Source organism: Watersipora subatra, chromosome 10 (genome assembly GCF_963576615.1).
Source record: "Watersipora subatra chromosome 10, tzWatSuba1.1, whole genome shotgun sequence".
Lineage (NCBI taxonomy): Eukaryota > Metazoa > Bryozoa > Gymnolaemata > Cheilostomatida > Watersiporidae > Watersipora > Watersipora subatra.
Window position 1 is genome coordinate 31557312 of NC_088717.1, and position 26676 is coordinate 31583987.

Here is a 26676-nt window from a genome sequence, read left to right on the forward strand (position 1 = left end):
CACAGAAATGTAATCTGTAAATTTGCTAAGTCCAAGTCATATTGCTAAATATTGACTTTGTAGACCAAATATAATTATGCTAGTACCTCACACTATAAACTTAACTATCATAACTTCTCAAGGAAAGTCGTGTAATTTAAAGGTAGGTAGCTGTTTCAAGCACAATATATCATCAGAATAGTGACGAGCCACAGAAGGCTCATTCGTTGATGCTAATCGGTAAAGTCACTAATTTGTTGCTTTACATGTAGTTGAAGTATCTGTTTTCTGTACTCATATTTGACTAGTTACTTGATTTGGTCTGAATGTTGTACTTTTGTTTGTAATCCAACATAACAGTTGGAAGGTTTTGGTATTCAATATTGATGCAGACAAATAAATAAAAGAAGACAACAAACAAAATCGGAGCATGTTTAGCATAAAAAATATTAAGCATGCTGTAATCGCTGAAGCTGTTTAAGATACAGAATACGGAAAAAACTAAAATGGAACAAACTGAAGTAGCTACACGTATAGAAAAGTAAATGTGAATATAGAGATAGATATCGAGCGATGTAGGCCTATAGAGATATTTGCAAAAACAAATACCAGCATGGAGCAACGTTTAAACCGCTGAAGATATACGCATTACTGCAACAAACTAAACACCAATAATATGAAAGGATCATCACGGAGAAACAATAATTATAGATGGGCCAACAAACAGATTAATTAGAAACTTCCAGTGGAAGGAATATATCAAAAGAGTTGCCTCAACCTGCCTGCCAAAAAAACTGCTAAAAGAAATTAGAAGCAGTTATATGTACACAGTTCTGCCCATTGCTACCAGACAATACTAAAATAACAGCAATTAGTCATCATTTCTAATCGGTACATTCCTAAGGTGTACCAAAGAAGAGTCTACTCAAATATCAACCCTCTATATCAGGGGTCAAATTGCCGTATTCGAGGGACATTGCAGCATTGTAAGCATTCTGTTTTATTTTGTTTTGGAGCGGATGCCGTTTATGATGATCATGACAGGAGTCATCACGTGATAAAAGCCGGTCACTCTCGCACAAATCACCTGTTGATGAAGGATGCAGTAGTAGTGCAGAAACGTTGGCAAGTCTGGATCATTCCTGCATTGCGCAATGAAGCCTGCATGTGACCGCAGTGTATATGTCAACTCCCTGCATTGTTGTGTTCAGTGGCAGGAGTTCCAGCAGTTCTCCTTTTTTTAAAAATCATAAAACATTCGGGTGAATATCATCAGCTGTGTTGGCACTGTCTACCGACTCGTCACATTGGTCTACCTGCTCTGTCAAGTTTTCAGACAACAGTGACACTCATCTTGCCTTCATATTTGCTCCAAGCTGAACATCGTGGAGCACAGAGATGACTGCAGGACCATGTTTCTCATCCTTGAATAATGTATTAGCAACTAGCATCATAGTTTCTTTAAAAATCTCCCCGTTCGAACAGATTCTCTTGTTTTTTATCAAAAAATACGCAGCTCTAAACAAGGCTTCAGTGGCATTCTGTGATTTTTTCATCAGCTTCGCGGAAAAGTTCCGCTGTTTGTCTAAAGATGTGTTCAATTCATGAGCTTTTTCTGTCCATAATATGTTGCCAGGTGGATAGTTGAGGTCAATATTTTCAGGCAGGTTTTGAACTGCTTTCTCACATTATGTCGCTTTGGTACTGCAACAGTCATCCCACAAATAAGGCACAAACATGTATCTTTAAAGGGCGTAAAAAAGAACTTTTTTCCAACCATCGTTAAAACATGTCCTTTTTCGCTTTTCTGCCATGATTTTACGGCAAAAGCACAAACAAGCTAACTCCTCATCACTTTGCTCGATCAATGGATCAGGAAAAGGCGGAGTGGCAGTACTGATCTTTGGCTTAGAAAGACACGAGTCTGGTATCAAATATTTTTTATTGAATTTTTAAATTATTTCTACTTGATTATTTTCATTTTATATAACGTTAAATGTGGCACAATGTGAGCAATAATTTAAAAATATATCTATAACATTCACACTTGTTTGAAATAAGAGCCGTGCTATTTTTGTAGCATACTTCGTGGGTGCCCAAAAGGATTTTAGGGCGCCTTGTTGCTCTCGGGCGTTGATGACCCTTGCTTTTTAACATAAAGAATAAAACCTGAGCACTTAAACCTTTTATCTTAGGCTAAGATAGAGACATCTATAAAGAGAACAGCTCCAATGATTGAGCCTCTTTTTTCTTCGTCTGCTGAGCTTCATTCTATTCCGTCAGGTGAGACTATTTCAACTGCTAAGGCTTTTTTCATTTCAACTGTTCAGGCTCCCTGTTTATGGAATGTCATGATTCTCCTTTGACTGCCGAGACTCACAGATGTGCGGGACTAGGCAAAACTTTGCTCAGAAACTATCAACACCTATTCGTGGATGTAACTTTCACTGGCTATTTTTAGCCTTTCATCATTAGTGTTGTTTTAGAATTTTGTTAGGTGTGTATTTTAATTATTGGGCTTTTAAAATAGAAAAGTATTTTGGTCCTGTAAATATTGGTATTGCTTGTAATAGCTTGACATCCTCACTAGCGTCTCCTCTAGTAATAACAAAATTATTTCACACAAGATAAGCAAAAGTGCACAAACTAAACATTGTTAAAATGTAATAAGATGGCAAAGGATATTCAACACTTTAGTATGCGTGTATGCGGACTGTATGCATGTAGCATAATTGTGCCCAAACTACACACAACAATAGTCACAGTCCAACGCTTAAAATGCTGAAATGAACTCTTTTTCACTGGTCACTGACAGGCTTTGGCATCACTTCAAGGACCTTGTCAAGTCCACTGATTTCTCATCACTTATCTACCCATCTCTCATCCCCCCTCTACCCATCCCATCCACTCATCTTTGTCTGGGTAGCGAAAGGATTTTCGATTACGTGGGCTCTCTCTAGTCCGACTCAGATAGTTTACGTAGACTATCTTTTCAACTTCAACCACAGCAACGTACCACCTGATACACTAGCTATTACATAATTGCTAACTCTCTCTTCAATGATATTTTAATAGTCTGGTGCACTTATTTCCTTCTCATATGTTAATTCAGGAATGACTGATTCGTTTTCACTACTGTCACTGATAAGCTCGGGCTTTTTTCGGTTTAGGCTTTGTGGATCTCAGTGGGCTTGTCATGCTTCTCTGTGGTGATCATGTTTGTTCGGGGTGTCAGTCAATGTCAGGGTTTCACCATGTTTTTTATTCTTTGTTGTTGCTTTTTGGGGTACTGCAAATAATACAGCAGGCGGTGTATACTGTTTAACGTCATCCCAAGATGGTCGTAGTGTATACTGTGTAACTTCACTGCGAGATAGTTGTGGTATACACCATGTAACACCACCGCAAGATGCTCGTGGTGTATACTGTCTAACTCCACTGCACGATGGTTGGGGTGTACACCGTGTAACATCACCGCAAGATGGTCATGGCTATTGTTGGCAGGAGTTATGCTTATTGTATGCTTTGCTTTTTTTGCAATAATTCATTTTATTTTTAAACTGGTGCACAGCCAGTTTCATCCATATTGTATATGCTGCTAGGCAGGAGTTTATATTTTTCAATAACTTTTGTTAGACTATTAAAAGATTTATCCTTTTACGGTTGTTTTGTTAAATGCCTATGTTCAAGCAGCTGAACTGGCCTCTAGAGTACGAAGAGATGAGCGCTGATATTCTTTGAATGAGGAATACTAGTCATAGCATGTTATACGCATTATTTCCCAAGATTATCGTTTCAAATTGGTATGAGATGTATTGAAATTTTGAAATAGTCAACATAAAATCTCTCTGTGAATGCTGTTATTTGATTGGCTACTTTCATTTCTAACTGAAGAAAAAAAATTTTTGATACATTATCGTCGTAGCTTATCTTAAGATTACTGTCAAGCTTATTTTTTGTTATGTACTTTGTCAATGTCATTTAACCTACACTACTGTTGCTCCGCAGCGTGTACTTTTACCTTGTTATTAATGATATCATCATACCCAGCTTCTAACTTTCCATTACTTGCATCTCTATTTGTTTTCATCTTGGTGATTTCTAACCATTGTGATGTAATGTAGAAGTTCTGTATGAAATATAAAATCTTGCACAAAATAAATATGCATGCATGTGTGTAGACGGTAAAATATATATGCATACTCTGTCTAGCATTCACTTGCCCGAGCACATATAGGATGCATCTATTGTAGTTGATGCATCTAATATTACGCATGACAAGCATGTAAAACCTCTATTTAAATGGCACATCCATTTGAACAACACCTTTATTTGACCGCAATTATGAAAGAAGAGTTGAAAAATAAAGCGCCACCCTCTATTTGAACGCCACCTCCATTTGACCGCCACTTTGACTACCTTTGATTTTTATGAACCCATAATATCAAGTGATCAGTAAAAGTGTCCACAAAATCGTATTAATAGTGAATCGTTTACATCAATAACAATCAATTATCTTGTTGTATAACTCCAGAGCTTTTCGCTTTTTTCGTTAAAACTTTGAAAGCAACACCATCGAAATAATTAACAACAATCTCAGGCTGATAGTAGTTCTTTGTTTAATGCGGTCTTGAGACTTCGAAGTACAAGTATTTAAAAAACGGTTTATATTTATGATGGTAAATGAGTGACTAGACGAATGACTAGCTTTAGGACCAAAGGTTACGTTTATCGAGCAAAACTTTCATGCGTTGCATATGTGCTAAATGCATTGCGTAAAAGTTTTACTCTGCCAAAAAATTGTTTGGACACAAAGTTTGACTAGTTCAGCAGTGCAGAAGAAAAGTTGAGGTCAGAAGACATTGTGGAGGATATTGAACAACCGGAAGATGTTCGTTCCATTGAACGCTACAATCAGAACGCAGCTATCCCAGCAAACGATGCAAATATTTTGGCTGCATGTAATAAAGCATGGGTAGTTTATGTCACTTGTTCATGAATATGTATATTTGTAGCATTTGATAGATTATTATTATATACCTTATAAATTTGCAGATTTATAGTATGCTGTACGTAAAAATTACGGGAAAATTGCGTCAAATTAGATTGTGACTTAATTTGATTATTGTTGGTTCAGATTATCGTTGGTTTAGTGAATGAGCTAATCTATAAGCAATACCGATATTTACCAGTAAAGAATACTATTTTTATCTTCAATAAGCACACTTTAAACATAAAAACTAACAAATCTTTAAAACAATAACAGTGGCAAAACTTTAAAATAACCAATAAAAATTGCGCCCTCACGCGAACAGTTGTCCATGCTCTTTCACTCAGTCTTCTATGTCTACGAGTCTCAACATGCCAGAGAAAATGAAGCTCAACAGTTGAAAGAGAAAAAACAGAGTCGCTGGGTTTGTTCTCTTTTATTCTCAGTTAGCCTCTCAGAAGATGTTTAGGGGCTCAGGTTCTGTTCTTCATGTTGTAAAGGTTCAGTGTCTGAATGAGATTGTTTTGAGTATGTCATGGAACTGCTCACTGGTTAGCAATGATGGATAACTGCAGTTATTTTGTTGTGTGGTAGACATTGGCGGAGCAGTGTATGTGTCATAGCCACTAATTTCCCTTGGTAGTTTCTGACCTACTGGTTGATGCGTCTTTAATCGATCTTTCTTTTAGTGGTTGTCTGATCCACTAGTTGATGCATTTAGTGGTTGTCTGATCCACTAGTTGATGCATTTAGTGGTTGTCTGATCCACTAGTTGATGCATTTAGTGGTTGTCTGAGCCACTAGTTGATGCATTTAGTGGTTGTCTGATCCACTAGTCGATGCATTTAGTGGTTGTCTGATCCACTAGTTGATGCATTTAGTGGTTGTCTGATTCACTAGTCGATGCATTTAGTGGTTGTCTGATCCACTAGTTGATGCATCTAGTGGTTGTCTGATCCACTAGTTAATGCATTTAGTGGTTGTCTGATCCACTAGTCAATGCATTTAGTGGTTGTCTGATCCACTAGTTGATGCATTTAGTGGTTGTCTGATCCACTAGTTGATGCATTTAGTGGTTGTCTGATCCACTAGTTGATGCATTTAGTGGTTGTCTGGTCCACTAGTTGATGCATTTAGTGGTTGTCTGATCCACTAGTTGATGCATTTAGTGGTTGTCTGATCCACTAGTTGATGCATTTTCCTTGTTGGGTTTTCTAAGGATCCTTTGATGTACCAGATGTTTTGCTGGTCGAACATGTTTCATACATTTGGCGCTGTGGCTCTCGTCCTTTTTGGTATCTGGTACCGCTAATAACTCCATACAACGCTATTCTTGCTATGGCTTTGCTTTTTAATGGCTTTTTGTTAGTTTTAAGTTTCCTTAGAATAGCCATAGTTGGGCAGGCAGGTAACGACAGACGACAGGTGACACACTTTGAAATTTATATATCTATAAATATGACAAGCAAAGAAAAGTATACAAATTATTCAATCGAGTTTTTTTGTTGTAAATAAGTGACAGTCAACAATTTTAATATCTATTCTAGCCTCTTATGTTAAAGGTATCTTTATTACACCCTATTTAGTTACCTATGATTACTGTGTGCTTTACTATTGCTAGCTTTATTACTGTCATTTACTCCCTTTGTACAGCTGGAAAAATACTTAGCATAATTACGACTGTAGTCTTTGAAGCTGTCGCTTTAAAGCTGTTTTGAAACAGCTTCAAATAAAATGTTTAACTACACTCTCAGACCTGCACTTTGTGTTGTTGACAGGATGTAGTGTTTCGCTGTCAGTAAGACATTGATGAAGTCTCACCATTTTTATATTTTCCTATCTATTCTTTTCACATCAAGTATCACCAAATTAAAAACAATGTATAATTAAATATATTCTCATTAATAACAATGGAGAACTTGCGTGTCATAAATGATTTGAATTGGCTTAAATAGTTCTATAATGCTAGTGCTTTATATAGTTATCAATTAAAGCAGACGTTCCTATAACATAAATTTTCTCGGGACAAATTATTTACGGTGTAGGAGCGCCTTCTTTAATTTAAGATTAATATATAGACTGCTATATTAAATTAATAAATGAATATTGATATTTTAATGTACATAGAATAATTTATTAATGTAAAGTACATGTATTAATAATGTTGTAAATACCAGTTGCTGGCTCTGCAGATACATGGGTCTAGGAAAGCTTCTCACAATACATACAGTACATGTAGTTACAGCGCAAAAGCGGTGATTCTTGAAAGCGGTTTATCATATCAATCAAAGGGTTTTGTGCAGCGGTTTCTATAGTCCAACATACGGCATTTGCTCAATTGAAGGCTAGGAAATTTGTCTCCAACTGTATATCATTGTAGTACTCCAAATAAGTAAAAATGATAGTTGTATATAAGGTCATGACAGTATTATAGTAATCTGTATATATTTTTCAAAGTATGTGGATCTGTCTGTCTGCATTCTGGCTATAGCTATTAAAATATTGATATTAAAATTCTACGTTTGGATGGATTTGAACTCCAACCAAGTTTCTTATCCGGGCACTCTACCACTGAGCTAGAACGGCATATTGGTCAAAGATGTTTTCATATACCGCATACCCCATGCGCATGCTAATTATTTTAGCAATTCGCCCACATGTTACGATGCCCCTGTTAAGAAATATTTTTCATAAGCTTCAATTACTATATCCAGGGTCAAGGCCAATTCTTCTCACATGGTCAATTATATCGTCTCGGATGGTCATATTCAAAGTTTTGATGGATAGCTTCTGGTGGAACTGTAACCTTTTTTATACACACACACTTCTATGCAAGAATTGTTATTATTATTTCTACATATTCAGGATATTTATTTTGTTTTAAGTACTTGCTGTACTTAAAAGGTTAATGTACATGTAAGTTTGAAAGTTACAGTTGTTTGACAAAGTTTGAAAACCTTAGCAGTTGTTTGTATTTTCTCTTTTAATTTATTTCAACTTCACAAAACAGTTCTCTTATATGTAATTTGAAAGTTCCTGTACCATTAGTTTCTGCACCGTTAGTTCCTGTACCATTAGTTCCGGTACCGCTAGTTCTTGTACCGCTAGTTCTTGCACCGTTAGTTCCGGTACCGCTAGTTCTTGTACCGCTAGTTCTTGCACTGTTAGTTCCTGCACCTCTAGTTCTTGTACCGCTAGTTCTTGCACCGTTAGTTCCTGCACCGCTAGTTCCTGTACCGCTAGTTCTTGTACCGCTAGTTCTTGCACTGTTAGTTCCTGCACCGCTAGTTCTTGTACCGCTAGTTCTTGCACCGTTAGTTCCTGCACCGCTAGTTCCTGTACCGCTAGTTCCTGTACCGCTAGTTCCTGCACCGTTAGTTTCTGCACCGCTAGTTCCTGTACCGCTAGTTCTTGTACCGCTAGTTCCTGCACCGCTAGTTCCTGTAGCGCTAGTTCCTGTACCGCTAGTTCCTGCACCGCTAGTTCCTGTACCGCTAGTTCCTGTACCGCTAGTTCCTGTACCGCTAGTTCCTGTACCGCTAGTTCCTGCACCGCTAGTTCCTGTACCGCTAGTTCTTGTACCGCTAGTTCTTGTACCGCTAGTTCTTGCACCGTTAGTTCCTGCACCGCTAGTTCCTGTACCGCTAGTTCTTGTACCGCTAGTTCTTGCACTGTTAGTTCCTGCACCGCTAGTTCTTGCACCGTTAGTTCCTGCACCGCTAGTTCCTGTACCGCTAGTTCCTGTACCGCTAGTTCCTGCACCGCTAGTTCCTGTACCGCTAGTTCCTGCACCATTAGTTCCTGCACCGCTAGTTTCTGCACCGCTAGTTTCTGCACCGCTAGCTTGGCGTATTGTTTTATATCGAGTCTTATTTCAAGGATCTGCTGGTGAAAGTTTATTTTTTGTTTTAAAAAAAGTACTTGCTGCTAGAAATTACCCTCAAAGTTAAGCTTGCTGTACATGGAGAGAGGTATGCTTGATCTTTCATACTGTATTATTTAGGTTGAGTCAACAGCTGGAGTACATTTTATAAAACGGCAGGCTGTGGAATCTTTATACGCTGCGGAATGTGCTGGACAAGAGCCGCAAGCAGTTAAAAAGGCACTGTACTTCAAATTAATTCACCCAGCAACTGTTAGCACCTTGAGAGATGAGGCGACGCTGTTTGATGAACAGGTAAATGCAAACGCGATGAAGGTGGGTGATTAGGTTTTTGCTGCCGTGGCTCTTGCTGCCGTGGCTCTTGCTGCCGTGGCTCTTGCTGCCGTGGCTCTTGCTGCCGTGGCTCTTGCTGCCGTGGCTCTTGCTGCCGTGGCTCTTGCTGCCGTGGCTCTTGCTGCCGTGGCTCTTGCTGCCGTGGCTCTTGCTGCCGTGGCTCTTGCTGCCGTGGCTCTTGCTGCCGTGGCTCTTGCTGCCGTGGCTCTTGCTGCCGTGGCTCTTGCTGCCGTGGCTCTTGCTGCCGTGGCTCTTGCTGCCGTGGCTCTTGCTGCCGTGGCTCTTGCTGCCGTGGCTCTTGCTGCCGTGGCTCTTGCTGCCGTGGCTCTTGCTGCCGTGGCTCTTGCTGCCGTGGCTCTTGCTGCCGTGGCTCTTGCTGCCGTGGCTCTTGCTGCCGTGGCTCTTGCTGCCGTGGCTCTTGCTGCCGTGGCTCTTGCTGCCGTGGCTCTTGCTGCCGTGGCTCTTGCTGCCGTGGCTCTTGCTGCCGTGGCTCTTGCTGCCGTGGCTCTTGCTGCCGTGGCTCTTGCTGCCGTGGCTCTTGCTGCCGTGGCTCTTGCTGCCGTGGCTCTTGCTGCCGTGGCTCTTGCTGCCGTGGCTCTTGCTGCCGTGGCTCTTGCTGCCGTGGCTCTTGCTGCCGTGGCTCTTGCTGCCGTGGCTCTTGCTGCCGTGGCTCTTGCTGCCGTGGCTCTTGCTGCCGTGGCTCTTGCTGCCGTGGCTCTTGCTGCCGTGGCTCTTGCTGCCGTGGCTCTTGCTGCCGTGGCTCTTGCTGCCGTGGCTCTTGCTGCCGTGGCTCTTGCTGCCGTGGCTCTTGCTGCCGTGGCTCTTGCTGCCGTGGCTCTTGCTGCCGTGGCTCTTGCTGCCGTGGCTCTTGCTGCTGTGGCTGTAGCATAACATTTGACTGACCTCCCAACTACTCTTCCATCCTTTTGTCAGATCATTTACAGGAACCCTGGAAGCTTATGAGTAGGTGTTATTAGCAAACAGTACTTGCGGTGTCTAATGTACTTTATAGATATGCCTTGTACTTTTTGGATCTACTTACTAGGGAATCGCTTGCAATGCCAGAACCTGCCATTGGTTGTCATAAACATTTTGCCGCATTGCTTAGTTATGTCATCTTGGCAATAATTCAACGACTGTATTTAACCCGTGTGGCGCGACGACTGCGTGACACTTGTCATGAGGTGTTATGAACAATGGGAAACAATGTTATGCGAATGTTGGTAGCAATGCATGGCATAAGTTAGCAGGTGCCATTAGCTACTAGCAATGGGCTGCTTTGGTCAGTAAGAGTTAGTAGGATGGGCCAGAATGGGCACAAAGGTCACACATCAGTGAGTCCTACCGGTAATGTAGGACATTATTCAACAACAGCTAATGTGGGATTTATATCCATCTTTTTTAAATGTCATGTTGATTGGAGTTATCACCTCTATTGGAGTTGTGTCTGTTAGAAATGTTTTTGGAGTTATCCTGTCTATTGGAGTTATCACGTACATTAAAGTTGTCACATCAATTGGAGCTGTCACATGTATTGGAGTTGTCACATCTATTGAAGTTGTCACATGTTTTGGAATTGTGACATCGATTAGAGTTAGCGTTTTCAGTAGGTATAACAACCTTGCCCACAAGTCTTTCTAGACCGTGGGCTAGATTAACTCGGTTCTCTGTGTCATTGCACCAAGCAGTAGTAGTGATTGACTAGTGTGACCTCTTTTATACCCATCTTTGCTATTAGCTCGTCCCAAGTTATTTCCGTTTTTCAAATCAGATGATCAATCTATGGTTAACAGCCAATTATGGTTAAGACCAAAGAGATCTACCATATAGAGACGAAAGCTCTGGTTCTCTGTCTGTTTGTCTGACCAGAAAACTTACTTCGCGATAAACTCTTAAACTGCTTCTTTCCTCCAATGGAAATTTATTCAATTAGTTTCCCGAGTTGAGGTTATTTTGGCTCGTTGTCTATTACAATGTCTCTGCTCAGCTGTTTCGCTATTCAACTAAATACGATGAATAAGACTTGTGTTAAACACTACATTGCGTCATGTTTGAAGATACACATCATATAATTATATATGGTGTATGTATATGTATGTATATATATAGAATACTTATATGCCTAGAATATATCTATTATAACTGTGTCCTTAGGTGTATTCTAGGTATCTGTGTATGTATGTATATATATATATATATATATATATATATATGTATATATATATAATATTAGCCTGTCTTGACAAGCTGTTGTTTTTTGACAAGTCCCGTTATATATATATATATATATATATATATATATATATATATAATACTTCTATGCCTAGAATATATCTATTATAACTGTGTCCTTAGGTGTATTCTAGGTATCTGTGTATACAAAGAATACATATATGGCTAGAATATATCTATTATAACTGTGTTTCTAGGTGTATTCTAGGTATCTGTGTATACATAAAATACATATAGGTCTAGAATATATCTATTATAACTGTGTCCTTAGGTATCATGTTATAAAAAAGGAGGGAATTTTCGTTTAATAAAAAAAGCTATTCTTTAATTTTTTGCGCTTGAAGTTTACAAGATGCTTTATTGAATCTTACAGGAATTTAACAGTTTCCTGATAACCTTACATAATACTATAACCACCAAATACATACCTCTGTTTGACTGTTCCATCGATGTTAAGTTACACTTGAACACTGTCTAAAGCTATTTTATGAATACATGTACTTATTATATTATCTACAGGGAAAACTAAGCCAGTATGCATTTTATAAAGCCTTATTCCGCTACAATGATAGCAACGCACAATCCTCTCTATACAGTCAAGTGGGCTCATTTATTCCCTTGCATCGGCACTACAAGGTTTTCAAGCGACAACATTCTGTTAAATGTGCACCCAAAGCCTCTCATCGGATGTCCTAAATATAAGCAATAAAATGTTTGTGCAAAGTATTATATACACTATATCTTTATTGTCCCGTAGTATTATATACACTATATCTTTATTGTCCCGTAGTGATCTCTTCATTGATCTCGAATATCACATATTGTTCAGGTTACTAAAGACTGTTCTCTGCTTTTGGTCAAGAAGAGATTAGATGAGTCACGATTTAGTAAGTACGGGGCAGCAGCGGCTTCTCGCGACAAGTCAAGTACATCAACACCAGACGCGGCTCGAATCAAGGAGGTTACTAGCAAACTTGAAGCCAAGGGCACTGTGCAAAAACAGAGAGATGTTGTCTCAGCAGAACTGGTCAGTAGGTGGACCTATTTCTACTCATTTAGGCGAACTGCCTTTATCGGGTTTAACTTGTGCCAGTATTTTCTGGTCACGCTGGTCCTGCTGTCGTAATAGCATGGATGATCATCAATAGGTCATTTTTAGTCAGTATTCGGAGAGCTGTTCAACGTCATTTTTTACCGTAGTGCTACATTCAACTTCTGTGACATCTGACTGTCACAGTTCAATTAAATGAAATGAAACTGGGGCGACAAAAACCTGGATGTTGCGCAGGTTTCAGTTTCACAGTCATGATGCGAATATGAAGAGAATATAGTGTCGATTTATAAATACAAGTGATTTAGCAATTAGAAATTCTTGCGGACTGATCAAGGACTGATTGAGGACTGGTTAAGGACCGATTGAGGACCGGTTAAGGACCGATTGAGGACCGGCTGAGGACCGATTAAGGACCGGTTGAGGACCGATTAAGGACATTCTAAAACTAACCAAATGGTTTTCAATGGTTGTTTGAAACTTACTAAGCGGATTCCAACATATTCGTGGAGCTTTTTCTGCGCGATGTTGATTTTAGGTTTTATTTAGCTGAGGAAAGTGGTGTAGACAGTTGTGATTTGGTAGTAACGATGTATGACAGGCTCGATAAGGAAAACTATTGCATGAGAAAAATGTCATTATTATCACTAATGTATATGGGAGTACACAAAAGTCTAAATGAATGGCTATACTATATAGCAAGCATGATGGTTATACTATATAGCAAGCATGCTGGTGTTTGAATCAAATCAAAGTGTTTGGATTAAACTATCAATTCATACCGACATGCAGTTGCTCGCGTGCGTATAGGCAGTGGAACATGCAGAGAAAGAGAATTTTAGGCCATGTTAAAATAATTATAGGAGAGTAGCTAATTTCTAGCTTCCAATCTGCATAGAAAAAACCAACAGAGCGATTATAGTAATTAATGTGAATAGTTCTATTAGTGATTAATGTGAATAGCTCTATTAGTAATTAATGTGTATAGGTCTTTTAATAATTTATGTGTATAGCTCTATTGGTAATTAATGTGAATAGGCTCACAGTTGATGTCTGACAGATTCGCAGCTAATCGATGTCTCCAGTTACCCAATAAGATTTTAGTATTATGTAGCACATGATGGGTGCAGTTCGTCCTCATTAGGACTAGTAGAGATGCATAAATTGAGTCTGATTGGTATTCAAGTGCCACTCATGTATTTATGATCAGTAGTCAAGTACCACTCATTTATTTTGATCAGTAGTCAAGTACCACTCATGTATTTATGATCAGTAGTCAACTACCACTCATGTATTTATGATCAGTATTCAAGTACCACTCATGTATTTATGATCAGTATTCAAGTACCACTCATGTATTCATGATCAGTATTCAAGTACCACTCATGTATTTATGATCAGTAGTCAAGTACCACTCATGTATTTGTTATCAGTATTCAAGTATCACTCGTGGATTTATGATCAGTATTTAAGTACCACTCATGTATTTATGATCAGTATTGAAGTACCACTGATGTATTCATGATCAGTATTCAAGTACCACTCATGTTTTTATGGTCAGTAGTCAAGTACCACTCATGTATTTATGATCACTAGTCAACTACCTCTCATGTATTTATGATCAGTATTCAAGTACCACTCATGTATTTATGATCAGTAGTCAACTACCACTCATGTATTTATGATCAGTAGTCAACTACCACTCATGTATTTATGATCAGTAGTCAAGGACCACTCATGTATTTATGATCAGTAGTCAAGTACCACTCATGTATTTATGATCAGTAGTCAAGTACCACTCATGTATTTATGATCAGTAGTCAACTATCACTCATGTATTTATGATCAGTAGTCAACTATCACTCATGTATTTATGATCAGTAGTCAAGTACCACTCATGTATTTATGATCAGTAGTCAACTATCACTCATGTATTTATGATCAGTAGTCAAGTACCACTCATGTATTTATGATCAGTAGTCAAGTACCACTCATGTATTTATGATCAGTAGTCAACTATCACTCATGTATTTATGATCAGTAGTCAAGTACCACTCATGTATTTATGATCAGTAGTCAAGTACCACTCATGTATTTATGATCAGTAGTCAAGTACCACTCATGTATTTATGATCAGTAGTCAACTATCACTCATGTATTTATGATCAGTAGTCAACTATCACTCATGTATTTATGATCAGTAGTCAAGTACCACTCATGTATTTATGATCAGTAGTCAACTATCACTCATGTATTTATGATCAGTAGTCAACTATCACTCATGTATTTATGATCAGTAGTCAAGTACCACTCATGTATTTATGATCAGTAGTCAAGTACCACTCATGTATTTATGATCAGTAGTCAAGTACCACTCATGTATTTATGATCAGTAGTCAACTATCACTCATGTATTTATGATCAGTAGTCAAGTACCACTCATGTATTTATGATCAGTAGTCAAGTACCACTCATGTATTTATGATCAGTAGTCAAGTACCACTCATGTATTTATGATCAGTAGTCAACTATCACTCATGTATTTATGATCAGTAGTCAACTACCACTCATGTATTTATGATCAGTAGTCAAGTACCACTCATGTATTTATGATCAGTAGTCAAGTACCACTCATGTATTTATGTTAATTTTTCATTAATAAGTTCATCTAAGCTATTGATCTATTTACTGTCAACTGCATTCCAGCACATTAATGTTTAACACCCTCAATATCTCTATTGAAATCCCAAACAGACATGCATTTACCCTCTAGCCATTGTTACTTCGAAATGTTAATTTTTTGTCATCCAACTGTCTTGATGTAAATACATCTGACGGTACTTGTGGCATGAGTTAATAGAGGCTGTTGACTATAATGATCCTTTTGGGATGATTTATTGCGTTATTGTTTAGTTTCAACGAGATCTAAAGAGAATTCTAGTAACTCTTGTTGAGTCAGCCCAGAACATTCTAGCCCTCAATGTCGAGGCAGCAAAGATTTTTAAGGAGGCGCAAGAAATCATGAGTCAGGTAAAATGAACGGAGCCAGATAATATAATCTATGAGTTATGTACTCTACAAATTTGGTCATGTGCTCAATAGGTGATACAATTTTATGCTCTATAGAATGGATAGTATAATCAGTGAGTCGATTGAAGTATCCAATGAGTCACTAGATGCATTCTCTGACTTGAATGGTATACTTTAGTAGTCTAGTTGTATACTCCATTAATAAGGTGATATATTGTCTTAGTCAAGTGATATACTGCATGCAGGTGATACACTCTCTAGGTTAGGGGATATACTCTATGAGTTTGATGATATACGCTATGAGTTAGGTGATATACTCTATGAGTTAGTTGATGTACTCTATGAGTCTGGTGATATACTATGTGAGACAGGTGATATGCTCTTTGAGTCATATGATATACTCTGGGTCAGGTGATATGCTCTGAGTCAAATGATATACTCTATGAGACAGGCTATATACTCTATGAGACAGGCTGTATACTCTAGGAGTCAGGTGATATACTCTAGGAGTCAAATGATATACTCTATGAGTCAGGTGATATACTCTATGAGTCAAATGATATACTCTATGAGACAGGTGATATACTCTATGAGACAGGCTATATACTCTAGGAGTCAGGTGATATACTCTATGAGACAGGTGATATACTCTATGAGACAGGCTATATACTCTATGAGACAGGCTATATACTCTATGAGACAGGCTATATACTCTATGAGACAGGCTATATACTCTGAGTCTAGTGATATACTCTATTAGTCAGTTGATATACTCTATCACTGGGTTTCCATGCTTCGAATGGATTCGGAGTTGACCTGTGCATATGAATTCGCACCCTACCGTGTCATCAATTCAGATTTGCACTTTATCGATGTCTGCAAGACTGTCGATATATTCCTCAAAACAAAACTTGTTAAAGTAGACTCGCTTTCAGATCACGGTCTCTTTTTAATTCTCGCTTTGCAGGTTTGTATCTTAACTCAGTCAGGATACCTGATCAATATTATCTTTATTATCAGTAATATTAATATCGCTTTATATTACAATACATCAACAGAATGTACTATTTGCTATACAGTTGCTACTTCAAAGGTCGCATGAACGGCAGTCGCTTTTAGTAAACAACTTTTTTATGCTAGAAGAGTCAAATCTAGAAAGAGGTCGGCACCAGTGCAGTGGGAATCTGTACAATCGGTAGGTTTAGTTATTTAATGAATAAGGTAATAAAATAAAAAGGTAATTACCTCATCATTGTCATATGAGCAACCTATTGTGGGCAATAGTAGTTAGAATATAGCTGCCAGGTAGTGTGATAAAATGCGCTGAATTCTTTTACCTCTACTTGGAAAAAAAAGCTTAACTGGTTATTATTGATACCCAAGGTCTGTGCCACCCAGGGACCCAAACACCGGGTCACGTGGATGTTTCTGTGACATCGAATTGTAGTCTTACTGCGAATGCTTTCGTACTAATTTTGCGAAGCGAAATGGCATCGAATCCATTCAAATCTTACAGTTTCTATGATTTGGAGTGGAAGAAAGTCTGAGTCCATTTCAAGCGTGCAAACCCAGTATTTTAATCATGTGATTTACTCTTTTGGAGTTATTTACTCTTACCAAGTTATACACAGTTTATCAAGTTATACACAGTTTATCTGGAGATATCTTACCAAGTTATACACAGTTTATCTGGAGATATTTTACCAAATTATACACAGTTTATCTGGAGATATTTTACCAAGTTATACACAGTTTATCAAGTTATACACAGTTTATCTGGAGATATCTTACCAAGTTATACACAGTTTATCTGGAGATATTTTACCAAGTTATACACAGTTTATCAAGTATACACAGTTGTCGAGTCAATGCATATTCTGCAAGATGCTGGCCTCACCGAGTATGCAATCTTATCATTTTACACTTGGCTTCACAGGAGAACACGCCTGAGCTAAGTAATCCCATGGTACCAGATGAGTCATTGTCTCAACTTACAGATATGGGTTTTAGTAGAGAGCGGGCCATCGCTGCCCTCACCCGATTCAGGTTAGTATTTCTTAGAGCGGTGATTGCAGTTATAAAAGGATGTACATTTAGTTCGTCCTCTTATGTATGTCTGTATGTACATGTATGTATATCTGTATGTACATGTATAACTGTATGTACTTGTATGTATGATAGAAAAGCCACTTACATAACATGGTAGGATGAATAATTATGAAATATTTTATATGCTGTGAGTAGTCATTCCCAGTCTTTTTAGCGATGGTCTAAGTCTTAACAGTAAGAGACCCATGAACCACGTGCCTCAATAGCTTTACTTATAAGATACGTGCTATTCTTTTTGGCTGCAGGATGCAGAGCATTCATGGTGAACCTTCAAAACATGATTATAGAAGGTAAAGCTATGCCTTGGCCAGGTTAATTGTTGATCTTCAGGCTGGATTTCTTGTTACATGCTTATGTTTAATAATGAGTGGGTACATATACATTTGCTAATAACTACTCCCTTCATTATAATTTTCACTGTTGATAGTTCTTCGTACTCTTTTAGGATGTCGCTGCAGCCTGCCATGGATTGGTTGCTTCTCAACCCTGAAAACACCTCTAATCAGAACGTAGACGAAAGCACTTCTGTTGACGTGGCTGAACCCATTTCGTCAACTAACCAAGCAGGTGCAGCTAGTGGCTCAATTCAGGATCATGCCGAAAGCGGACGAGGTGTTTCAGACGAGGCCAATGTATCCTATAGTCGGAGGCAGAGCAAGGCGCAAACTATACTCGAGAGCTTCAGGACATACAAGCGTAGAAAGTTCAAACCAAATCTAATGGTACTGCTTGCATGTAGTCTGCCGAGTTGTTGAAGTTAAAGGCTTGTTTGGCTCTCTTAACGTCTCTTAACTCTATCTTTATTATAACTTCTACTAACTCTACCTTTACTATAACTTCTACTAACTCTACCTTTACTATAACTTCTACTAACTCTACCTTTACTATAACTTCTACTAACTCTACCTTTACTATAACTTCTATTAACTCTACCTTTACTATAACTTCTACTAACTCTACCTTTACTATAACTTCTACTAACTCTACCTTTACTATAACTTCTACTAACTCTACCTTTACTATAACTTCTACTAACTCTACCTTTACTATAACTTCTACTAACTCTACCTTTACTATAACTTCTGCTAACTCTACCTTTACTATAACTTCTACTAACTCTACCTTTACTATAACTTCTACTAACTCTACCTTTACTATAACTTCTACTAACTCTACCTTTACTATAACTTCTACTAACTCTACCTTTACTATAACTTCTACTAACTCTACCTTTACTATAACTTCTGCTAACTCTACCTTTACTATAACTTCTACTAACTCTACCTTTACTATAACTTCTACTAACTCTACCTTTACTATAACTTCTACTAACTCTACCTTTACTATAACTTCTACTAACTCTACCTTTACTATAACTTCTACTAACTCTACCTTTACTATAACACCTACCAACTTTATCTATTTCCATGTGCCATAGGTGTATGGTGACCATCCTTGTTGCAGGCTCTTAGTTCACTTATTGATATGGGTTTTGATGAAGCTGATGTGCTAGAGGCCCTCCGAGTAACTGACAACAACCAGGAGAGTGCATGCGAATGGTTGTTGGGGGACCGAAGCCATGATGGGGCTCTTGATGCTCTCGAAGATGGCATAGATGCCGCCTCCCCACTTTATCAGTCCATTATCACCAACCCAGTCGTCCAGCTAGGCCTCAGCAATCCACGGTGTTTGCTAGGTATGTAGCGCGCCTACTGCAGGGTATTACATTCATCAGCATGTGTAGCGGGGCATCAGCCATATATCACCTCTATCCCAACTTGTCAGTTCTTTACATATGGTGGCAGGAGGATTTTATTTTCGAGATTTGCTGTATTTAGGCTAGGTCAATATGGCTTTATCGTCACAGCAACGAGGCCGGCAGTCATTAAGGTATCACGTTCAAAATAATAATAGTTTGTTATAGATAAATTTCCACCATTCTTCAAACACATGTACATTTAATGATTTGTTGTTGAAAAAGCTCTCAGATTTTGGTAGCAATGTTTTGCCTCTGTATTAAACATGTTCTATATAATGTAATACCCTAGTAACACCTTAATAAACAGTTGTAAGACTGATTATTTTTCTGTCAAACTTGTTACAGCTTTCCTTCACATGCTAGAAAATGGAGCCAACACTATGGACTGGCTAAAAGATCCCGATGTTGGGCCTATTCTTCTTCAAATCTCACGAATTTACACAGCGGAGAGAAGTGATTGCGTGTTTCCCGGCTTTGGCCATGACTAGTCATTAACTTCTTGAATTCCAAATTAATGTCATTTGTTGTCTGTTTGTTTGTTGCAAGCTTTTGCTAGAAGTAACACGCTCTGTCACAGTTATATTTCCCGATTCGTAAGTCAACACATCTTCAATAAATTACATGTATTCCATTGCTTTACAATAATCAATGCATCCTGTAGGGGTTTTTCTCATTAGTTATGTTACAAAACAAAAAAACAAAAAGTAAGGTTGCGTTTTATGAATTTGAGTTTGAGGCGCATAGAGAAATATGATGAACTGAGTAGTCAAGTACATAGTTTTGCTGTGTCTATAGTGGATGTCGAATCCTTTGGTAGTGAATTCAAGCGAGGAAGCTCCCAAGTGAGCTGAGATATCTAGAGAGAGAATCCAAAGATGACATTGGTCGGTTTCTTGCATTTCTTCCTCGATTATTGCTTCGGCCTGTGATAAAGGCAAGAGCATTTAAGGTAGTCTTGATAGAGCTATATTAGTAGAGAAAGCTGTACCCTTACATATACTCGCACTGACTCCATCCTATACTATGTAGTCTTAATAGAGCAATATTGGTAGAGAGAGCTGTACCCTTACATATACTCGCACTGACTCCATCCTATACTATGTAGTCTTAATAGAGCAATATTGGTAGAGAGAGAGCTGTACCCTTACATATACTCGCACTGCCTCTATCCTATTCCTATACTACATGTATGTAGCTAAGCTCTGATAGGCTGTTCAGTTCATTTTATGTATATACACATGATGTCCACAAAAATATGAAAGAGATGTATTGCTAAGGAACCTTGGACTAAAGCTTTTGTATGTCACCAGAGAATCACTTGTTGCCAATGTTGGCCAGCCTTGGCTAAGCTTTTGCCATCAAATAACTTGTCAGCATTAACAAAGTATGCTGCTGGCATATGTTTAGCTATTTGCTCACTATGACAACCAACTAAAGTGGTATTACCTGAGCTAGGAGACCCCTGGTTTGCAGAGTTTATCGGCCCAGAAGGTGCATACACTGGACGTCCCCTTATATTGTGGGGATTTGTATTTCCTTCAGTATTGGAGTTCAAAGTGAACCCTGTAGTCTGTCCAGGCTGTCTGACTCGTGACCATCTTAGAATACCTGTGTCTACTCCCGCTGCGTCGTAGATAGAAACTGTCATTTCAGATCTGATAGGAACATTGTTACAACTGACATCGCTGCAGCGTCTGCACGCGCAAGTTTTCGTGTCAAAGCAGCCAGCGCTTCTGGGGCAATAGAAGGCGGCTCTTGGCAGAGCATCATTGCGTGTGACTGCGAGGTATTGATTACAGCTTGTGTGTGGTAAGGGCACCCACCTAGAATATAACAGCAAGAAGGTTTAGGTGTACAAACACTGAAGGTTTCATGGGGCAGACGCTGAAGATTTAATGGGACAGACACTATGAATTCACAGTAAAAAAGAAACAACTGTATTATAAAATTTGAAGCTGTATACTTCTGGTTATCCGCCTCCATCAACTACAAGCAGCATTCAGCATTACTACTAACCATAAAAGAATACAGATAAACGTCTGGCAATGAATAGGCACTCTTCTGGATGAGCATTGAAAATTCATTGCTTTCCAGGAGACATCTTGACTTAATTACATTGCATAGAAAATAGGTAATACATTCTACATGTGTTAATACATTCTACATGTGTTAATATTCTACATGTGTTAATACATTCTACATGTAGTAATACATTCTACATGTGTTAATACATTCTATATGTGTTAATACATTCTACATGTGGTAATACATTCTACATGTGTTAATACATTCTATATGTTGCAAAATGATTGCTGATGCACATGGAAGGACGTACCCATAAGCCCCCTCTGCTACACAATGCTGAGGAAACCGGTTACCATCTACCTGAATTGATCCAGCATTTAGATCGCCTAAAAAGCAGAAATGCGTACATTTAAAATTTTAGTACATGAGTGTTGTAAAAATAATATTTAGTACTTTAGTAAACTAGTTACTTTAGTAATTTAGTTGTGTTTGTCGTTAGGTGCAGACGACTCTGGTTAGCTGGTGCTATAGGGTTATTCACTGTCTATGGGAGTGTCGATGCCAATAGGTAGGAGGTAGTCTAGAGTAAAATAATTTTAGTAATTAGTTTACATAGCTCTACTAAATGTAAATATGTTGAGTACATGAGTTTTGAAATGAAACTGGATGGTGTTTACAGGCAGCACAGCATGCTTCTGGTACCCGCAAATCAAAAATTCCTGAACTCACAAGAACTTTTGGAACAAATTTTACAACTTTTCAAAAGGAAGAGTAGTTTCAATTGAGGTAAGTTGAAAGTAAATCAGCGTGTAGGCAATATTATATTCACGAGATTACATGACGTCTACTTTCCTCTGCTAAATCCCTTGCTTATTGCTATATGATGGAAAAACTGTTTTATTTTCATGTTTTAGATTAGATAATTGTGGCAAATATTTATAATAGTTTTAACATTGTCATAAAATGACAAAAAAACTAATGGCTAGTGAAATAGCAGTGACGCAACTTGCTGTCATGATCAGCGACAACTTACTTGATCAAAATTCAACTGGGTGACAGGGTATCCGTATTTAGAGCTAGGTAATAGGCTATGTTGCCCATTTACTGAATCCTGGTAAAAATGAACTATTTTAAATAATATTTAAGCAAACAAAATTAAATAATCAACTATACAACTATTACACAACTATGCGTGGTTTTGTTGCAGAGATCAAAGCAAGTATTTTTGCATGCTCATATGCAAAAAGCTTGTGATGAATACTAGGAGCACGTATACAGAGTTACAAATATTATTTGGTACAGACTGAGGGCATATAATATAACCCTAAGTGGTATGGTATGGTCTAGCACAGCCCAACTTGTTGAGGTGTAACAATATTTAACCAGGCCTCTCCAGCTGAATAGTATTAGACAGAATGTACGGCGGTGTATGGAGAGTTGCGTATATTGAAGTAATGCTACAATGCCGATGTTAACATAAAACTTGAGAAATGGCATACGTTCAGTGGTTGTAGTGGTAGGTAAAGTTGTAGTGGTAGGTAAAGTTGTTGTGGTAGGTAAAGTTGTTGTGGCACTCGCAACAGAACGAGGTTGAGCTTGGTTTCTAGACACCAGTTGGGTCTCCGGTTGGGCTCGAGGAGCCAGATCTCTCCTCATTATCTTCACTGGGTATCGAATGTATCGGCTAGTCTCATCAACGTCTATCAGAGATATGCTGAAAATACATAACCAACTAACTGCCAACAAGTCTTTTATCTGGTCTGTTTGAACTGGCCTGAGACCGGGTTTGCCTAAAACATTTTACGTCAGGAGGTCAGTAGGCAATGGCAGCTGAATACGCCAGTCAAACAGTTTTTGTTAGATAAACTGATATTTAAATTCCAGGCTAGCATTGCAAGCTCTTGTAATAATTCACTTTTTCAAAAGGGACACGCATGAGATCCTTCAATCTTTAATGGTACTACTTGGTTCCAGATTAAAAACGCTATCTCATTGCTGTTCATCATTGAGGATTATTGCATAGCTTAAAGCTAATCTATATTAATGATATAGTCTATAAGCCTATTGGCAGAGAACATCTGTGTCGAAAAATTATGCGACTGTTTAAGGGCAAGAACATTTGGGTTGATCATATCGCTTGTTCGTCTGATTCTAGTTGCACACAGGGACGTATAGAACATAGTACTTACTAACAGGTAAGGTCAGGAAAACGGCTGAGGTCAAGATTGCCAGAGTTGTACCATCGCCCCACAGTGCTGAACTTTGGAGTGAGGTCGCTACTAGCGAGGGCGACATCATCTTGGCATGTCACCTGGTGCTGTGTGCCTACAGCCTTGTTGTTGTTGAGCATGGCTGATCGCTGAGTAAGAAATGAGCCGATAGCCCTATCACCAGACCTTATCTGAACCATAATACCACTGTACGGGAGTGCTGGTTCACCAACTGACTTTACTGAAACTATAAAAAGAGGCAGACATAGCCCGTGTGTACAAGACTTCATTACTGGTGCAGCAAGTATTAGGCTAGAACAGAGTCAACTACTAAAACTGTGTCTATTTTTTTAACAGAGTAAGCTAGAGGTTCGTCCAGTGAATATGTTGATGATGATGTCTCACTGTCTGGTTCCATTCTCAAAAAGATCTGAATACTTTTGTGAACTAAGGCTATATGATGGCATCTCTAAGAGCACTGTTTAGCTAAAGAAGACCTTAATAATCATAAATAGATATCTAAATAAATATATACATGTATATAAATAAATATATCTATATATGAACATCTATATAAACATCTATATTAACATCTATATTATCATATATACGGCTATATACATACATTGTTTGTATGTATACATATCTACATATATGATAATGCATTTGTGATGGTCAAAACAAGGCAACAGCAGAAACTAAGGCTATATGATGCAACCACAGTAGTGAAGATGATGAAAGAATCAATTAGCAAGCTCAATATACAATCATAAAGAATTGTGTAATCGTGTGACGCAACAATAACGAGATAACAGGCGCTGAACATAGCTTGCTGCAATAGTAATATTAATAGTAATATTGGATAGGACTTTGTTAGAATAATCTTTATTATAATCTTTGCGTCCGTCCGTTTGACTGAAGCCACACTAAAAGCGTTAGGAAAAAGATTGCACCGCATATGAATCGAACTCAGATATTCGGGTTCCCAGCGCCGGGGCGCTACCACTGTGGCCCAGTCCTGTGCGCTACCACTGTGGCCAGGCCTTGTGCGCTATCGCTGTGGCACCACTTCACCACCTTTCCACATATAAGAGAATTTGTTGACATACTTAATGTGTGTGACGCTCTCTGGCATGAAACTGCCAGCATATCAATAATATGATAATGGAATAGGTGGAAAGATAGATGAAAATAATCTAACCTGATATGGTTCTTTTGTCTAGCTGAACACATGAAGTCACAATGTCTTCAGGGAAGCTAGCTAATGCTCGCACATTGCTCGAAATGTCCATTGTTTGGCAGTCAAACAGCCATCCTGATTGACATTGAGACTGCTGTATGATGGCCAATAACAGCAATAGCCCCTGTGTAGAGAGAGAGAGAAATGAGACTGCTGTATGATGGCCAACAACAGCAATAGCCCCTGTGCAGAGAGAGAGAGCAATAGCCCCTGTACAGAGAGAGAAAGGAAACATGGCAGAGAACCTAAGGATGACAGCATAATAATTACGAGGGTCCTGACAAAAACAGCCAATAAATGTAATCGGCTGCTAATAATAATAATAATAATATAATTAAAAGTAATAATATTAACACTAATAATACTCTTTATGGACCAGAAACGCTTACACAAATCAAGACCCACACAAACCAGACACAAATCCCTAAACACCACGAAGTCTGAGACCGAACAACGGAACATTCGCGCGCGTGATAATAAATTAAGAAGCTGTATTTTGGTAAGTCTTCACAGCATGCTACTTGAGAACATAAAAAGAAGGGCAGCTAACACACATATATGTATATTTAAAAATAATAAACAAGTTGACCTATGTCTAAAATAAATGTGAATAAAATTTACAGCTCAATTAAATACATAAAGTATATCACAAAGACAGTGACGGGCAAACACTTGTAAACTTGTAAATGAAGTTAGTAAACTCATTTTGTAGTAGTGGCAGAAAAATAAAGTACCCTGTAACATAATAAATGATAAAAGATTGACTACTCACCTTCATTGCTTTTCAACCAGGCCTCTACGATGAGATGTACCTAAGCAGGCTTGCAAGACACAAGTATAGCGTACGTGTGACAAGAGTGAGCAGAGGAAATCTATGTCATGTGAGTTGAAGAATGGGAGATTAGCATCGGATTATCTAGAAAAAAGCGGCGTTTCAGGAAATTCTAAAATATAACTGTTCAGATAGTATATTGCCTAAAGACTATCATCCTCTTATAGTAATATTAACTAGAGACTATCATACTCTTAAAGTGATATTATCTAGAGACTATCATACTCTTATAGTAATATCAACTAGAGAATATCATCCTCTTATAGTAATATTAACTAGAGACTATCATACTCTTATAGTGATATTAACTAGAGACTATCATACTCTTATAGTGATATTAACTAGAGACTATCATACTCTTATAGTGATATTAACTAGAGACAATCATACTCTTATAGTGATATTAACTAGAGACTATCATCCTCTTATAGTAATATTAACTAGAGATTATCATACTCTTATAGTGATATTAACTAGAGACTATCATACTCTTATAGTAATATTAACTAGAAACTATCATACTCTTATAGTAATATTAACTAGAGACAATCATACTCTTATAGTGATATTAATTAAAGACTATCATACTCTTATAGTAATATTAACTAGAGATTATCATACTCTTATAGTGATATCAACTAGAGACTATCATACTCTTATAGTAATATTAACTAGAGACAATCATACTCTTATAGTGATATTAACTAAAGACTATCATACTCTTATAGTAATATTAACTAGAGACTATCATACTCTTATAGTGATATTAACTAGAGACTACCATACTCTTATAGTAATATTAACTAAAGACTATCATACTCTTATAGCGATATTAACTAGAGACTATCATTTTCTTATAGTAATATTAACTAGAGACTATCATACTCTTATAGCGATATTAACTAGAGACTATCATACTCTTATAGTAATATTAACTAGAGACTACTATTTTCTTATAGTAATATTAACTAGAGACTATCATACTCTTATAGTGATATTAACT

The 26676-nt window shown here is 37.9% G+C and overlaps 3 protein-coding genes across 4 annotated transcripts; 2 read left to right on the forward strand and 1 right to left on the reverse strand.

The window, feature by feature from the left end:
* On the forward strand, positions 1-19997 carry LOC137405727 (ubiquitin-associated domain-containing protein 1-like). 2 transcript variants are annotated; one of them, XM_068092095.1, is made up of 9 exons: positions 1-142; positions 8973-9146; positions 12247-12444; positions 15382-15498; positions 17435-17544; positions 17853-17897; positions 18053-18329; positions 19072-19303; positions 19712-19997. In XM_068092095.1, exons 1-9 carry the CDS (start codon positions 77-79, stop codon positions 19852-19854), a joined length of 1362 nt encoding a protein of 453 aa, XP_067948196.1. In that variant the 5' UTR covers positions 1-76; the 3' UTR covers positions 19855-19997. The 2 variants fall into 2 exon arrangements, with proteins under 2 accessions (XP_067948196.1, XP_067948197.1); XM_068092096.1 differs by lacking the exon at positions 17853-17897.
* Positions 9206-10087, forward strand: LOC137406117 (keratin-associated protein 4-3-like; the record flags this gene model as incomplete). The annotated part of the gene is made up of 1 exon (XM_068092650.1): positions 9206-10087. A coding segment is annotated over one exon (882 nt), but the record flags the coding sequence as incomplete, so codon positions are not given.
* On the reverse strand, positions 19926-25694 carry LOC137405728 (uncharacterized). Its single transcript, XM_068092097.1, has 7 exons — positions 25614-25694; positions 24803-24965; positions 23581-23848; positions 22891-23105; positions 21702-21777; positions 20813-21189; positions 19926-20289 (listed from the first exon to the last, which is right to left on the reverse strand). The coding sequence occupies exons 1-7, from the start codon at positions 25617-25619 to the stop codon at positions 20189-20191; spliced, it is 1206 nt and encodes a 401-aa protein (XP_067948198.1). The 5' UTR covers positions 25620-25694; the 3' UTR covers positions 19926-20188.
* Between the last annotated feature and the right edge of the window lie 982 nt (positions 25695-26676).